This window comes from Podarcis erhardii (genome assembly GCF_964252035.2).
Source record: "Podarcis erhardii genome assembly, chromosome: 5".
NCBI classification, from domain to species: domain Eukaryota; kingdom Metazoa; phylum Chordata; class Lepidosauria; order Squamata; family Lacertidae; genus Podarcis; species Podarcis erhardii.
The window spans coordinates 1210674-1224848 of NC_138509.1; the positions used below are offsets into that span (position 1 = coordinate 1210674).

The 14175-nt window shown below is 45.6% G+C and overlaps 1 protein-coding gene across 6 annotated transcripts in view; it reads left to right on the top strand.

Moving 5' to 3' along the window:
• Positions 1–14175, top strand: part of LOC309341701 (potassium voltage-gated channel subfamily KQT member 1-like) — a 370888-nt gene that overhangs the window by 10522 nt on the left and 346191 nt on the right. For all 6 annotated transcript variants that reach the window (XM_081861359.1, XM_081861358.1, XM_081861362.1 and 3 more), the window contains one exon: positions 395–972. In XM_081861359.1, the coding sequence (XP_081717485.1) occupies positions 563–972 (410 nt within the window). In that variant the 5' untranslated portion in view covers positions 395–562. The remainder of the gene's footprint in view (positions 1–394; positions 973–14175) is intronic.

Sequence of the window (14175 nt, forward strand, 5' to 3'; positions counted from 1 at the left end):
AGGTTTGCCACAGAATGTACATTCAACAGGGAGCTGCAACTAATTCCATTTCTCCTGCATGTTTTTGTTCCATTCACTTTTCAATGTGCACTTAAGCGCCTTAGGTGAACTCTCTTACGGACAAAACTTTTAAGTGAATTTTGAAATAAGTAATGTGGTTGTCACAAATGATTCCTAGAACTTCCTTATGGGCCACTGTCAGCATTTCCCAACCTTAAGCAATGTGTCAGTTTGTTAAAAATGGTGCCATGTACTAGTCTATAAATAACACTCAAGTCATGCTCCTGACTTGCTTTGCTGCATAGTGACTCTTTAATTGCTTTCCTCCTTCAGAGCCTTTATCTATTACTTGAGACTTCCATTATCTAAACATCTTCTTGTGATTTAATTTCAGAATCCTGGTAACAGGTGACAGACTGGCTGCACACGGCGGTGTTGTTCCACAATAATGTTTGACTTCTTACTGGATGGCTGGAGAATGCCAAAGGCAGAGAAGATATACAATACCTTTTATAATTTTAAATATTGATCAAGGTGAGCAATACACCTACTTCATTACAGAATGTCTTACGGTAATGGTGAAACTGGTGGGCACCCAATGTATAACCTTTGCAGTAGAGTTCAGCATTCTGACTCCCAAGTGGGGAACCTGAATGGACACAGGAAGTCTGCAACCTTTTTGGAAGTGCGAGCAAACTTAAACAATATGCAGTACTCTTCTGTGGCATTTGATCCCGATTCTTTGGTGACTAATGGATCAAAAATTTATTCAAACTCTGAAGAAGAAAATCCACACGATCCTGCTTTCCAGATAAACACCGAATCCACGACAGGAAGTGAGGTACACCGGGCGGCCTACCCTACAAAATGCTTTTATGGCCCATACTTAACCAAAACTAGTATGCAGGGAGATGTGTACAACTTTCTGGAACGGCCGAGTGGATGGAAGTGTTTCATTTATCACTTTGCAGTGTAAGTACCTTTTTTCCTCTCCATATGACTATTTCCTTGTTGTGAACCTGCACTTTTTTTATTTCACAGAAAGTGAACTATTGAGCTTAATATGCAAATACATTTCCTGGGAGTGTGGATCAAATAAAATGCTAGCACCAGAACAAACCAGGAGTATGTGAATCCACCCATCCACCCATCTGATTCCGCCCCCCCCCCCATAACATTACCTAATTTTTGACTTCCCTCAGAATTCCTTAAATGTTTTGCCAGATGACTCCTCAAAATCAAATGGAATTTCTTTTATGCAACATTTTGATAGGCCATTCCAGAATACTTTAACTTAAAGATGTATTCGGTGGGAGCTTGTGTAATTGTTAAGAATACAATAGACCGAAAGACTCTGAAAGACAAATCTTACTTCAGCCATGAACTTACCAGTTGGTCTTAGTTAAGCTGATGTTTTTTCAGTCTTAGCAGACATACATACATACGCTCCATCTACAATGTCAGGATAATGGTGATGAAACAGACGGTTGTAAGGATTACTGGGAGAATGGGCATATGGAACACTCTCATGTTCAGAAAGCACCCAAGCAGCAGCAATGGCTAATCTATCTTTTCTTCAGATATGACTGACCCTTGCTTTATCAAGGCTTGCTAATATTATGGTTTTATTTGTTTATTTTGCCCTTCATATTTTTTATAATTATGGGGAATCAGCTAGCATTAATTTTAATAGGAACTGATTCCATGTAATTGTAGGGTCAGCTCTCTACATAGGTGCCTTTACACAGCTACCTGCAAATGCTATTTGGATGACTGATGTGGTTCAGAAGGTCCTAGGCTGCGCACACACTACAGTTTAGTGTGCATTCAGTGCATACCATGTGCTTGGCTTTTAAAAAATATTATTGTACATGAGACTTCAACCCCAATGCAGACACATCCTGTTTTTTCTGATGACTTGATGTGTTTCCCCCCACGAACCAGGTTTGATGTGAAAATAGATTTTAAGCCTAAATAAATTCACATTTCAGCCCATGTGTGTACAAAAGAAAGAGCAAGTGAACAGTACACTTGTTGCTGTGGCTCCCCTCATGGTGATGTTGCAGTGGGTGTGTAGCACTGCAGAGAATTGCACTTCCTTTATGCTTCTCAGGACGCACTTAGCTTCTAATTGTTCATTCACTTCCACATTTACCTTAGTTTATGCTTTATCAGTGGGTTACTGCTGGGCTGGGGGGACACGCTTTATTTTGGTGAAAGTTTGGTGTATCAGGAAACTTGTTTCTGAAAAAAATTAGAAACTGCTTGGCTGCACACAAGCAAACAAATTCCTGCCTGCAATGGACCTTATCTCTCCTGAACTCAGAGAGAGTAGGCTACTGCTGGGGCTGAAAGGGACACATTTTTTTTAAGGGTTAAAAGTTAATCTGCTGATTGGTGACAGTCTGGTGTACCATACTGGAAAACGTGTATAACAACAACAACAACAACAACAACAACTGTGCACACACAAGGTAAATAAATACCTGCACACATGCCTACAGTGGGGTGTGGAAACACGGGGAGGAGTTGAGAACGCAGGTGTGGGGGTTAGTGTTAATTATATGTTTCTGTGTTTTTATACTGCAAACCACCCTGTTATCCTTGGATGAAAGGCTGTAATTAAATTTAATTGATGATGGTGGTGGTGGTGATGATGATGATATGGCTGCTGCTTCAGCTATCAGTGTAATGCACAGGTATGGACAAACTATACAGATGTGCACAGAAAAAAGAGCTCTGTGCATTTCAAACACTTAGTGTGCACACAGCCCTACTTTCAATCCCAGCGTGATGCAGTCAAACGGATCCAGGTGCTTCTGTGTCCTGCTTCACAGAGACATCTCTCTGTCTTGAAGAGCTACCAGGCTGTCTGGCCCAGTGTGATTTCTAATGTTGCTTATGTGAGATTTGGGGTGGGTACTCTTTCATGGCTTAAGAGTCCAGGAGCTAAAATTAGGTTAGCTTCTGTTCTTTGTGTTTTTCCTTAGCAATGTAGCCTAAGAAATCAGACAGTGTGTTTATGAGGCTAAGAAGACAACACTAATGTTGATTCTACAAAAGAGCTGGCATGCCACAAGGCAGACAGAAATTGCCTCACCCAGGGCAGCTTAATGGAGATAGTAGAGAGGAAATTGTGTTTGGTGGCCTGGAAGGGTCAGTACTGCTCCACAGTTGTCATAATTTCTCCCTCTGTGAGAATTCTCTCAAATCTTCAGTGCCAGCTTCTGCTCTGGTCCGACCTCACCTGGAGTACTGTGTCCAGTTCTGGGCACCACAGTTCAAGAAGGACACTGACAAATTGGAACGTGTCCAGAGGAGGGAAACCAAAATGGTCAAAGGCCTGGAAACGATGCCTTACGAGGGAGCTGGGCATGTTTAGCCTGGAGAAGAGGAGGTTAAGGGGTGATATGATAGCCATGTTCAAATATATAAAAGGATGTCACATAGAGGAGGGAGAAAGGTTGTTTTCTGCTGCTCCAGAGAAGCGGACACGGAGCAATGGTTCCAAACTACAAGAAAGAAGATTCCACCTAAACATTAGGAAGAACTTCCTGACAGTAAGAGCTGTTCGACAGTGGGATTTGCTGCCAAGGAGTGTGGTGAAGTCTCCTTCTTTGGAGGTCTTTAAGCAGAGGCTTGACAACCATATGTCAGGAGTGCTCTGATGGTGTTTCCTGCTTGGCAGGGGGTTGGACTCGATGGCCCTTGTGGTCTCTTCCAACTCTATGATTCTATGATTCTATAGCTTCCAGCTCAGCAAACTTACTTAATAGCAAAAAAATGGTCTGAGGAATTGTACCCTAAAGCACCTCCTGCAGAAATCACTTTCATTTGGTTCTTGTTTTTAGTGTTAGACCATTTGAGTAAATCAACGTTCATAGAATCATAGAATTGGAAGATACCCCAGGGTCATCTAGTCTAACCCCCTGCAATGCAGCTAAAGCATCCATGACAGATGGCCAATCTCTGCTTAAAAACCTCCAAGGAAGAAGAATCCACCACCTCCCAAGGGAGACTGTTCCTGTTAAGTTGTGGGTGAACATATCAGATGACACAGTGATTCTTCAAACAGCTCTAGTTTATTCACAGGCCAGAACAGAACTGATCTGAAGGGTTCAGCCAGCCTGCTTATATAGTGCTCAAATACAAGGCAACACTAACAATTTTCTGTAACTATCCAATCACTGAACGTTACTTTCATTTCCTTATTTGCATATGTGGACCTGAGTGAAAACTATCTACAGTATCCCCCTGCTGGTCCAGGGTGAGAACTTCAGTACATAACACCCCTCCTCACCGAGATAAGACGTTAGTTACAATCATAATGGTTTCCTTATATACAGCACTACTTGTAATCGTTCAATTAGGCACAAAAGCATATCGGTTACATTTCACATTAGACTGACAGTGTTACACGTCCAACAATATAGTCCTTTAAATAAGTTGGGCACTTGGAAACTGCTGGCCCGCCGAGGACCGGTACCCAGGGCCAGGGGGCCACCCTATTCTTGCTGAGGCTGTGGTGCAACCCTAGGTGGCGTTGAACCCAAGACCCCTGGATCCGCTTCTGTGGGTGGAAACTCTGCGAGTGGAGTTGGCGGAATGTCAGGCATGGCAGTGGTCTGAGTCTGTGGGAAGTCTCGCAGACCCTCTGAAGTGGCTTGGTTCGGCTCCATGCCCACAGTTTGCGAGAGAGGTGTAGGTGGAGCCTTGCCATCTGTAAGTGTCTGTTCCGGAGCCACGAGTGCAGTTGGGGGCACCGCGGTAGTGTCCAAATCCCCAACTCTGTGCCTAAGCTGGTCTATGTGCCGGCGCCACAAACGTCTGTTTTCGAGTGTCACCTGGTATGAGCGAGGTCCAGTGACTCCCACTACTGTGGCTGGCACCCAAGGAAAGCCCCCCACAAAGTTCCGGGCAAAGACCTGGTTTCCTGGAACAAATGACTGTGGCATGTTAGCATAGCCCGGGGGTTCAGCCATGGCAAAGTCTGGGTGCAGCCGGTCGAGCGGAGATCTGAGGCGGTGGCCCATAAGTGGAGACGAGGACATCAGGACACCCATGCATTGCAAAGAGGCCTCGCAGCACCCGGATGACGGCCTTGGTAATGGAGGGCATCAGGACCACCTCCAGCCATTTGGAATAGGCGTCCACCACTACCATAAAGGTCCAGCCGTGAAAGGGGCTGGCAAGATCGATGTGCACCCTCAACCACCCTCCCTTAGCTGCTGGTGGCGCAAGCCTCGATTCTTGGCACGCTTGACAGGCAGAAACCCAGGAAGTGATGGCATCATCCATGTTAGGCCACCAGATGTAACACTGAGCCAATGCCTTCATTTTGACGATTCCCAGGTGGCCAATGTGCAGAGCCTCAAGGACGCGTTGACGGAGTCTTTGGGGAATCACGACGTGGTCTCCCCACAGCACACAGCCGCAATGAGCTGAGAGTTTGTGTTGTCTGGTTGCGAATGGTTGGAACTCTGATGCAAAAGGCCCTTGTGGCCACCCCCTCCACACCCAGTTGAGCACATGGCTGATGGTGTGAACCTGGGCAGATGTGGAGGCCACAGTGGCAGCTGATACAGGCGCTGCAGGAAGATCCTCAATCAGGAGGAGCGATGAAGCAGGAGCTGTGTCTTCCACAAACACTGGAAGAGGGCAACGGCTGAGGGCGTCGGCATGGCCCATCGATTTCCCCGGGTGATGGACGAGCTGGTAGTGGTAGGCAGCCAGGAAAACAGTCCATCGCAGCTTGCACGGTGAGAGGACCGGTGGAGTTGGTCTATCACCGGCGAGGAGGCCCAGGAGCGGCTTGTGGTCAGTGATGAGGTCGAAAGTCCTGCCATAGAGGTATTCATGGAACCTCTTCACTCCAGCCACAAGTGCCAGTGCCTCCTTGTCGAGCTGGCTGCAATTCTGTTCGGGCGGAGATAGCATCCTGGAAAAGTAGGCGAGTGGTGCTTCTCTTCCGTCTGGAAAACAGTGACTGAGGACAGCGCCAATGCCAAAAGGTGAGGCGTCGCAGGCAAGGACCAGCGGCCTGGCTTCACTGTACTTTATTAGCACACTGTCCGATGAAAGGAGAGCCTTGACCGCGTTGAAGGCCACCGTCTCCCGATGACCCCAGGACCAAGTTGTCTTCATGCTGAAGTGTTGGTGAAGAGGCTCAGCTACCGTCGCTTTGTGGGGCAGGAACATGTTATAATAGTTCAGCAGTCCCAGGAATGCCTGCAACTCCGTCTTGTTCTTTGGGATGGGGGCCTGCTGGATAGTGCGGATCTTGGATGTGGTCGGGTGAAGGCTGGAGGCGTCGATAAGATAGGCCAGGAACTCCACCTGTGGAATGGTGATCTGGCACTTCTCCCTCTTTACCTTGAGCCCGGCCTCCTGGAACCTGGTCAGCATGGCGTGGAGGCGCTCAAACAGCTGCTGGTGTGAGTGCAGACACCAAGACGTCATTGAAATACGGCACCATGCCCGGAAGCCCTTGCAGGAGACGCTCCATAAGGCTTTGGAAGATGCCAGGAGCCACACTCACCCCGAACTGCAAATGGCGGCACACAGAGCACCCTTCGTTGGGTGACGATTATCTGGGCTTCAGCGGTGGCATCTTCGACGGGCAGTTGTTGATAGGCTTGGGCAAGGTCCAGCTTAGCGAATTCCTTATCCTCTACCAGGGAATGCAGCTGGTGGTGGACAACAGGAACCAGGTAAGCGTGCTGCTGAAGTGCCTTGTTGATCGTGCACTTGTAGTCGGCACAGATTCTCACCGACCCGTCCGGCTTGACAGGCATGACGATGGGGGTTTCCCACTTGGCGTGGTCAACCGGCTCCAAAACTCCTTGGGCAATCAGCTTGTCCAGTTGTTCGTCCACCTTAGCCTTGAGAGCAAACGGAACCCGGTGTGGTTTTAGGTTGATGGGGGCGACTTGTGGATCCAGGCTAAAGGAGATGGGCGTACCTGTATATTGACCCAAAGTGCTGTCCAAAACCTCGGCAAAGTCTTTGATCAGACCCTCAGTCTTTGCATTAGAGATGCAGTTGATGCCGGTGACTTCCAGGCCGAGGGCATCAAACCAGTCTAGCTTTAGCAGGCTTGGCTTCTGACCTTTGACCACCACCAGTCGGAGCAGGCCCGAAAGATCCTTGAAGGCGATCCGGAACCGGCCAACGCCTACCATGGGAATGTCGTTTCCCTGGTAGTCTCTCAGGTGTACGCGGTGAGAGTGGAGTTGCCTTTTGGACACTCTGGGTACCAGTCTTTTGATGGTGCTCCAAGACACGATGGACAGGGCAGACCTGGTGTCAATCTCCATGTCACACGGAGGTCCTTCAATGAGCACAGTGACATTCAGCTTGCGTCACGCAGGCGAGTCGATTTGGCCAATCGTGATTCCGGATGGGCAGTGGCAGTTGGTGAGAGCGAAATAGCTTTCCTTGGCGGACTGGAGTGAAGACTTGGACTTGCGAGTCTGTGAAAGGGGGGTGTTGGGTGGAGCCGATCGGCAAACCTTAGTGATGTGGCTCCTTCTGGAACATTTCCGACAGATGGCATCTCTGAATTGACACTTGGCACGGGAATGGTTGCCTCCACAGCCGGCACATTCCAATTGGCCCTTGGACTTGTTTGAGCTTCCCACGCTCCCGCTTTGTCTGGTGTACATCACCGTCTTCACTGGAGGATGCCTCGTCACTGCTGGCCTCTTCATGATGCACTGGAACTGGCTTCCTAGCAAGACGCGGGCTGCTGGCCTTGCGGATCTCCTGGGCGGAGAGTTCAGCAGCTTCTGAGGCCGCGGCCTCCTCAATGGCCTTCTGCAGCGTGAGGTCTGGCTTGGCGAGGAGACGTTGTTGCAGACAGATGTCCCGTACCCCGCAGATGATTCGATCCATCAGAGCATCGTCTAAGTCTCAGAACTCGCAGTGCATTGTGGCCTGTCAGAGGGCGGTGGTATAGTTGTTCTCTTGAATCATGTCCCACGGCGCTGCCTGGACTGCTAGAGGCACAATCTAGGCTAGGCCATCGCGAAGAAGAAGAAGAAGAAGAAGAAGAAGAAGAAGAAGAGGAGTTTCGATTTGATATCCCGCTTTATCACTACCTGAAGGAGTCTCAAAGCGGCTAACAATTTCCTTTCCCTTCCTCCCCCACAACAAACACTCTGTGAGGTGAGTGGGGCTGAGAGACTTCAGAGAAGTGTGACTGGCCCAAGGTCACCCAGCAGCTGCATGTGGAGGAACGGAGACGCGAACCCGGTTCCCCAGATTATGAGTCTACCGCTCTTAACCACTACACCACACTGGCTCTCAACACTTCGGAGCCACAAAGACTGAGAAAGAGGCCCCGCTTACGCTTTACAGACCCTCCTGTCAGCTCATTTGCTTGGAGGTAGCAGTCGAACCGAGCGAGGTAGGAGTCCCATGATTCAGAGGGTGGGCAAACGGCAGTAGAGGCACGAGTGAAGCCATGGTTCCGATGCCGACGAGGAGTGCGATGGATGGAACACAGTGCTCTAGCCAGAACAGTCAGCTCTGAATTGGTTCTGCTCCATGATTTCACTCAGTGTTTCAGCTCAGTGATTCAGCTCAGCTCAGAGGGTGGCCGCGTCTCTGATGTCCATCAATCCCACCTTCGTCGCCAGTGTTAAGTTGTGGGTGAGCATATCAGACAACACAGCGTTTCTTCAAACAGCTCTTGTTTATTCGTAGGTCAGAACAGAACTGAGCTGAAGGGTTCAGCCAGCTTGCTTATATAGAGCTCAACTACAAAGCAACAGTAACAATTTTCTGTAACTATCCAATCACTGAACATCACTTTCAATTCCTTATTTGCATATGTGGACCTGAGAGAAAACTATCTACAGTATCCCCAGGGTGGCCCAGGGTGAGAACTTCAGTACATAACATTTCCACTGTCAGAAAGTTTTTTTATATGTTTAGTCGGAATCTCCTTTCTTATAACTTGAAGCCATTGGTTGGAGTCCTTCCCTCCAGAGCAGGAGAAAGCAAGCTTGTTCCCTCTTCTATGTGACAGCCCTTGGAGATATTTGAAGATGGCTATCCTATCTCCTCTCAGTCTCCTCTTTTCCAGGCTAAATATACCCAGCTCATTCAACCGTTCCTCATAAGGCTGGGTGATATATCCATACTGTGCCTCTTAACGGTATGAATTCCATACCAGGATAAAAGTTTCATATCCCCCCCCCCTGTAATATATGGAGAATGCACTGCTCAGCTGGCCTTGCAGACCCAGCAGGCAGGAAGCAGCATTTGATTGCAAGGCAGAAGCCCCTTGTGCCTCTCAGCTTTGTGTTGCAAGAGTCAAGAGCAGCAGTAAAAGCTGCTTCTGCCTGCACAACCTGCAAGGCACAAGCCCTGTTTTGCTCTGGCTTTTGTTCTGCAGGTTTACGGCACACACCTTGTTAGGCAAAGGAGAGACCCAGCTTCCCTTCATAGCGACAGAGATTCTGATCTGCAAATGAAGTTTCTCTCCCCTCCCCCCCCCCCCCCAGATCCACAGGGCTTTAAGGCACACACCTTGCCTCTTGCTAGGCAGCCCTGTGGATTTTGACGAAGAAAAAGAAACTTTGTTTGCTTATTGGAATCTTCATTCCTCAGTGCTGTGGGACTGAGATTCCAATCAGCAAACAAACTTTCCTCTTTGTGATAAGATCAATGTGACTTGGCTCCTGCTTCTGTTCAGGCAAAGAGGCAACAATTTACTTTTGCAGTAAAAGGATTTATGCATTTGGAAAGTAAGGTGCAGACGATGCTGATGACTGGGCTGCTGTCAGTTCAAATTTTAATTGCTGGTATTCAGTGGCGGAGGAAGAGGGGTGCGGGGGGTGCAGGTTGCCCCGGATGTCATCACTGCAGGGGTGGGGTGACAAAATGACAAAAATAAGAGTCTTCAAAAATAAAAAATTGGGCTCACAAAACTTTTTAGTTCAGTCAACAAACGTAACGAAACGCAGCTGGCACTTGGCGCCACACCATGGGGGCCAGCAGGTTACTGCAGCGTGCCCAAACCACGTGTCTCTCCTGGGAGTGACGTGGTGGCTTGGGCGCCTGCAGGCTCCGCGCTGCCTGAAACAGCAGCATGGCCTGGGGCTTGCGTCTGCCCACCGCCTCTTCCTCTGCCGCCCGACAGCTGAGGGGGAGGCGGCAGAGAGGCTCCATGCAGCGCCCCCGGCTGCAGGACGTGCGCGCCACACCGGGCACCCCGGGGGCTAGCTACGCCACTGCTGGTATTGTGATGCATTTTAAGTATTGTTTTTAACCAATTTGTTTTTATTCTTCTTCTATGACTGTTGTTTTTAAATGTTGTAAGCCACCTTGAATTCCAACTTGGCAGGATATATATATATGTGTGTGTGTGTGTGTGTGTGTGTGTTCTAAATTATTACAGATCAGACCAAATTACTTCATCTCTTCTTTAATATACACTTAAACCTTCTCTCGATGTTGGTCCATTCTCACAGCTGTCCATTATTCTTTCCTTACATACAGCACCTCTGTTATTTCTCATAAATACTGTATTGCTCCAAATATAAGTCACACTTCCTTTCCAAATTCCAACCGTGAAAAGTTAAAGTGCGGCTTAAATTCGCAACCTTACAAAAATTGGCTTTTATGCCCAACCATTTCAGTTTTAATGAATAGAGTACTATTACTTTCATTGATCTGGACAATAGACTTCTGTTGCGACCGTCTAGAATAGCATTAGCTTTTTTTGCTGCTGCATCACACTGTAGACTCATGTCCAACCAAAATATATTGCCAAAATATATTTTACACTAAGCTGGACATAATTTCATTAGGCATTATTAACTTATTATTTACTTCTAATCAGACTCATGGGATGCTAAATATGATGGAGTTTTTTTCAAGTACAGGTGCACACAAACAATATTTGCTTATGTTGCATTTTAACCAATGTTATGGGTTGGTTGTTTGTTTGTTTGTTTTTAATGGAGACATTATTTGAGTCTCACAGTTTCTCAGGTGTTTTTTTAAAAGTATTCTTTATTGTTTTAATTGTAAAATTGTCAAAAACACCCAAGGATAAAATTTCCCTTCATGCTCATTTGAAAGACCTTTATACATTCCAGTAGTTTCTCATGAGCTGAGTACCAACAATACATAATTTTATAAAACTTCTTTTTAAATAATAACAGTGTAAATTTTAACCCTTTAGTCCAAATATATTCCAACTGTTCCATCTGTATATTAGAACCAATTTTTGCCCATTTAATCATACATTCTTAAACTTGCTCTTCTGTTTCATATTTTAACAAACATGTTATCATCTGTGCACAGTTGAAATTAAAAGACCATATTTCCCTCTCTATACAAAAAATATTTTTATCGAATTCAAACCTCTCTGCTAATTGCATATAAGAAAACCAATGAATATTATAATTTTTCACCATTAGTTCTTCCCCTGTTTTAATTTTATAGTCTCCTTGATGCATTTGGAATGTTGTCTTTGCCTGTCACCTCTTTTCTGCAGAAGGCTTCTTGTGATGAAATCCATAAAGGTGTCTTTTGGTACAACCTAAGTTTATATTTATTCTTAATATGGCACATATCCTTTTAATTTCTGTCCATGTCTTAACATAATTATTTTGAAACAACATACAATTCATATTTGTCAGAGTAATACCCAAATACTTTACTTTTTCCAATTTGAAATCCAGTTTTCTCCATCAATACCTTTGGATCTTCTGTTGTCATGTTCTTTATTAACATCAACATTTTCTGATGATTAATCTTAAAACCATAAGAGTCTCCATTTCCTCTAGTTTTCCAAAACTATCATCAGATCATCAGCAAAGGCCCATAACGCAACAGTTTTCATTTCCCACGTCTTCATTCAGAAGACATACAGCCTGGTGAAAAGAACATTTTTGCCTGGCGCCTAAAGGTGTATAATGAAGGCACCAGACAAACTTCCCTGGGGAAAGCATTCCACAGACGGGGAGCCACTTCAGAGAAGGCCCCGTTCTTGTGATGCCCCTCTGGACCTCTCGAGGAGGAGGCACACGAAGAAGGGCCTCGGAAGATGATCTCAGGGTCCAGGTTGGCTCATATGGAGAGAGGCAGTCCTTGAGGTATTGCGGTACCTACGCTCTTTACCACTGAATTGGAGCAAAAGTCAGTTGGGTTTTCTGCAGATTGATGTTTGCTCCAGTTCAGTGGTAATGAGGTTTCCCCAGGGGAAAGCAGTGGGACAAGCAGAAAACTGCTTGGACCTGTGCTTTTTAGGCACAGGACAAGTGCAAGTGTGGCTGAGGCCTTAGTCCAAGCATAAAGTGTTTCCAACTGAATGCAATATTTCTTTGTGCCCACATAATCGTAATAAAAAGGATGCATGAAAAGAAATCAGCAGTCAAACTTTGCTTCCCTGTCCCCTCCACTGCCTTCAGCTATGCACGTGATGCAGAGGGAGGGTTATTCTTCTAGGCCCTGTCAATATATTGTCCAAAACTGGTTTGAAGTCCACATTGTGATCCTGGTTGCATAATTTTTGAGCTAGAAATATATCATTGTGAATCATGGTGTGTGTGTGTGTGTGTGTGTGGGTGCGCTATGCAAAAATCACAATGTGGGGAAAACCAAGATATATTGGTACATTGCAATGTTTAGCTGGTGATATATCATGATGTTTAAAACCAGATATTGCCCTGCTCTAGAACCTGGGTTCAACTTTGCTGGGGGGGTTTTAATCAAGGGGGCTGGGAGATGAGAGAAGATTGCAAAAACGAAGAGAAAACAACAAGCCCAAGTAGATGATTTAATATTATGATATACTATTTATTTTGACATAACAGAGACTCCTGTTAACACGTTTGCTCTTCTTTGTCCTCCCCACCCCTTCATTTTAGATTTTGTAAATAAAATAAGACTGTTAGTGAGCCTTTATGGGAGCTTCCTGAGTTAAAAGGACAAGACCTCCTTTCAAGGTCTATACTTATAGTGTATAATCATGTCTAAAGCTTAAACAGATTTCATTTCTGTAGATTTAAATATGTGCATAGTCATGGCTAAGCCTATTTGGAGCTAGGACTTAGTTGTTTCACTAAAAAAGCATTTGAAATATGAAATACTAGTGGTGAGAGCAAACAGATTGACCTTCCTTTTTGGCATTTAAACTGAAGCATTTCTGAACGATATTCCTGGGAGACTTAGATTTGACAGCTGAAAGATTTTTGCATGCCTGACTTAAATGTAACTCCAAATATTATTGATCTTAAAAGGTGAAACTTGAAATTCATCCAGGAAAATTAAAGTATTTAAGACTATGAAGCATAATCTTCTCCCACTGTGGCTTGAACTTAAAACATTTAATGTGTTTATAGGAAGTGGCGACTGCAGGCTTGTTCATATATAAAACAGTGTCATTTAAATTAACAGTGGTGTAGCAAGTAGTCTGAGCTGGGATGGTTTTCAAGGCTTTTGGGGAATAGAGCCATGGAAACAGATTTATGGACTATTAATTACTGAAATAATTATGTCTCCTCATAGTGAATTCAGGTAGTTTAGTGCCTATCAATTTGGCAGTGAAATGGGGTCACCCCCAAAGTATGGCTGGTGCTTCTACATATTCATATGATGATTTAGAAGCACACAAGTTTGTGGATGAAAACAAAATGAAATTTTAAAATATGTCAGCTTGCAGAATATGCAGGAATATGTCAGCTTGCAGAATATTCATGGCAATTGAGTCTACAGTGTAAGAAAAACACTGGTGCCTAATTTGAATAGTAGCATGTCTGTCCTCTGGTGGGCAAGGATTTTGCGCTGTGCTGTGGAATCAGCCCCTCCCTTTTGAGGTCCAGTTCAGTTCAGTCCAAGAGGCCAACTGTCCTTTTTGCCTCATGAGGTGCTTTTAGTTTCTCTCAGACAGCATGTAATTGTGTTACAGTTTTCTTTATTAAAGCTTTGACTGACATACACATGAGCTGCTTACTTTGCCGAAAGAAAAGAAACTCTGCTGAAGAAGGGTGGGGGAGTGAGGGGATATTCCCACTCTGATGGGAGGACTAGTTTCATTCATTGCCCCCACCCTCCACTGTTAAGTTGTGGGTGAACATATCAGACGACACAGCGATTCTTCAAACAGCTTTTGTTTATTCACAGGCCAGAACTGAACTGAACTGAAGGGTTCAGCCAGCC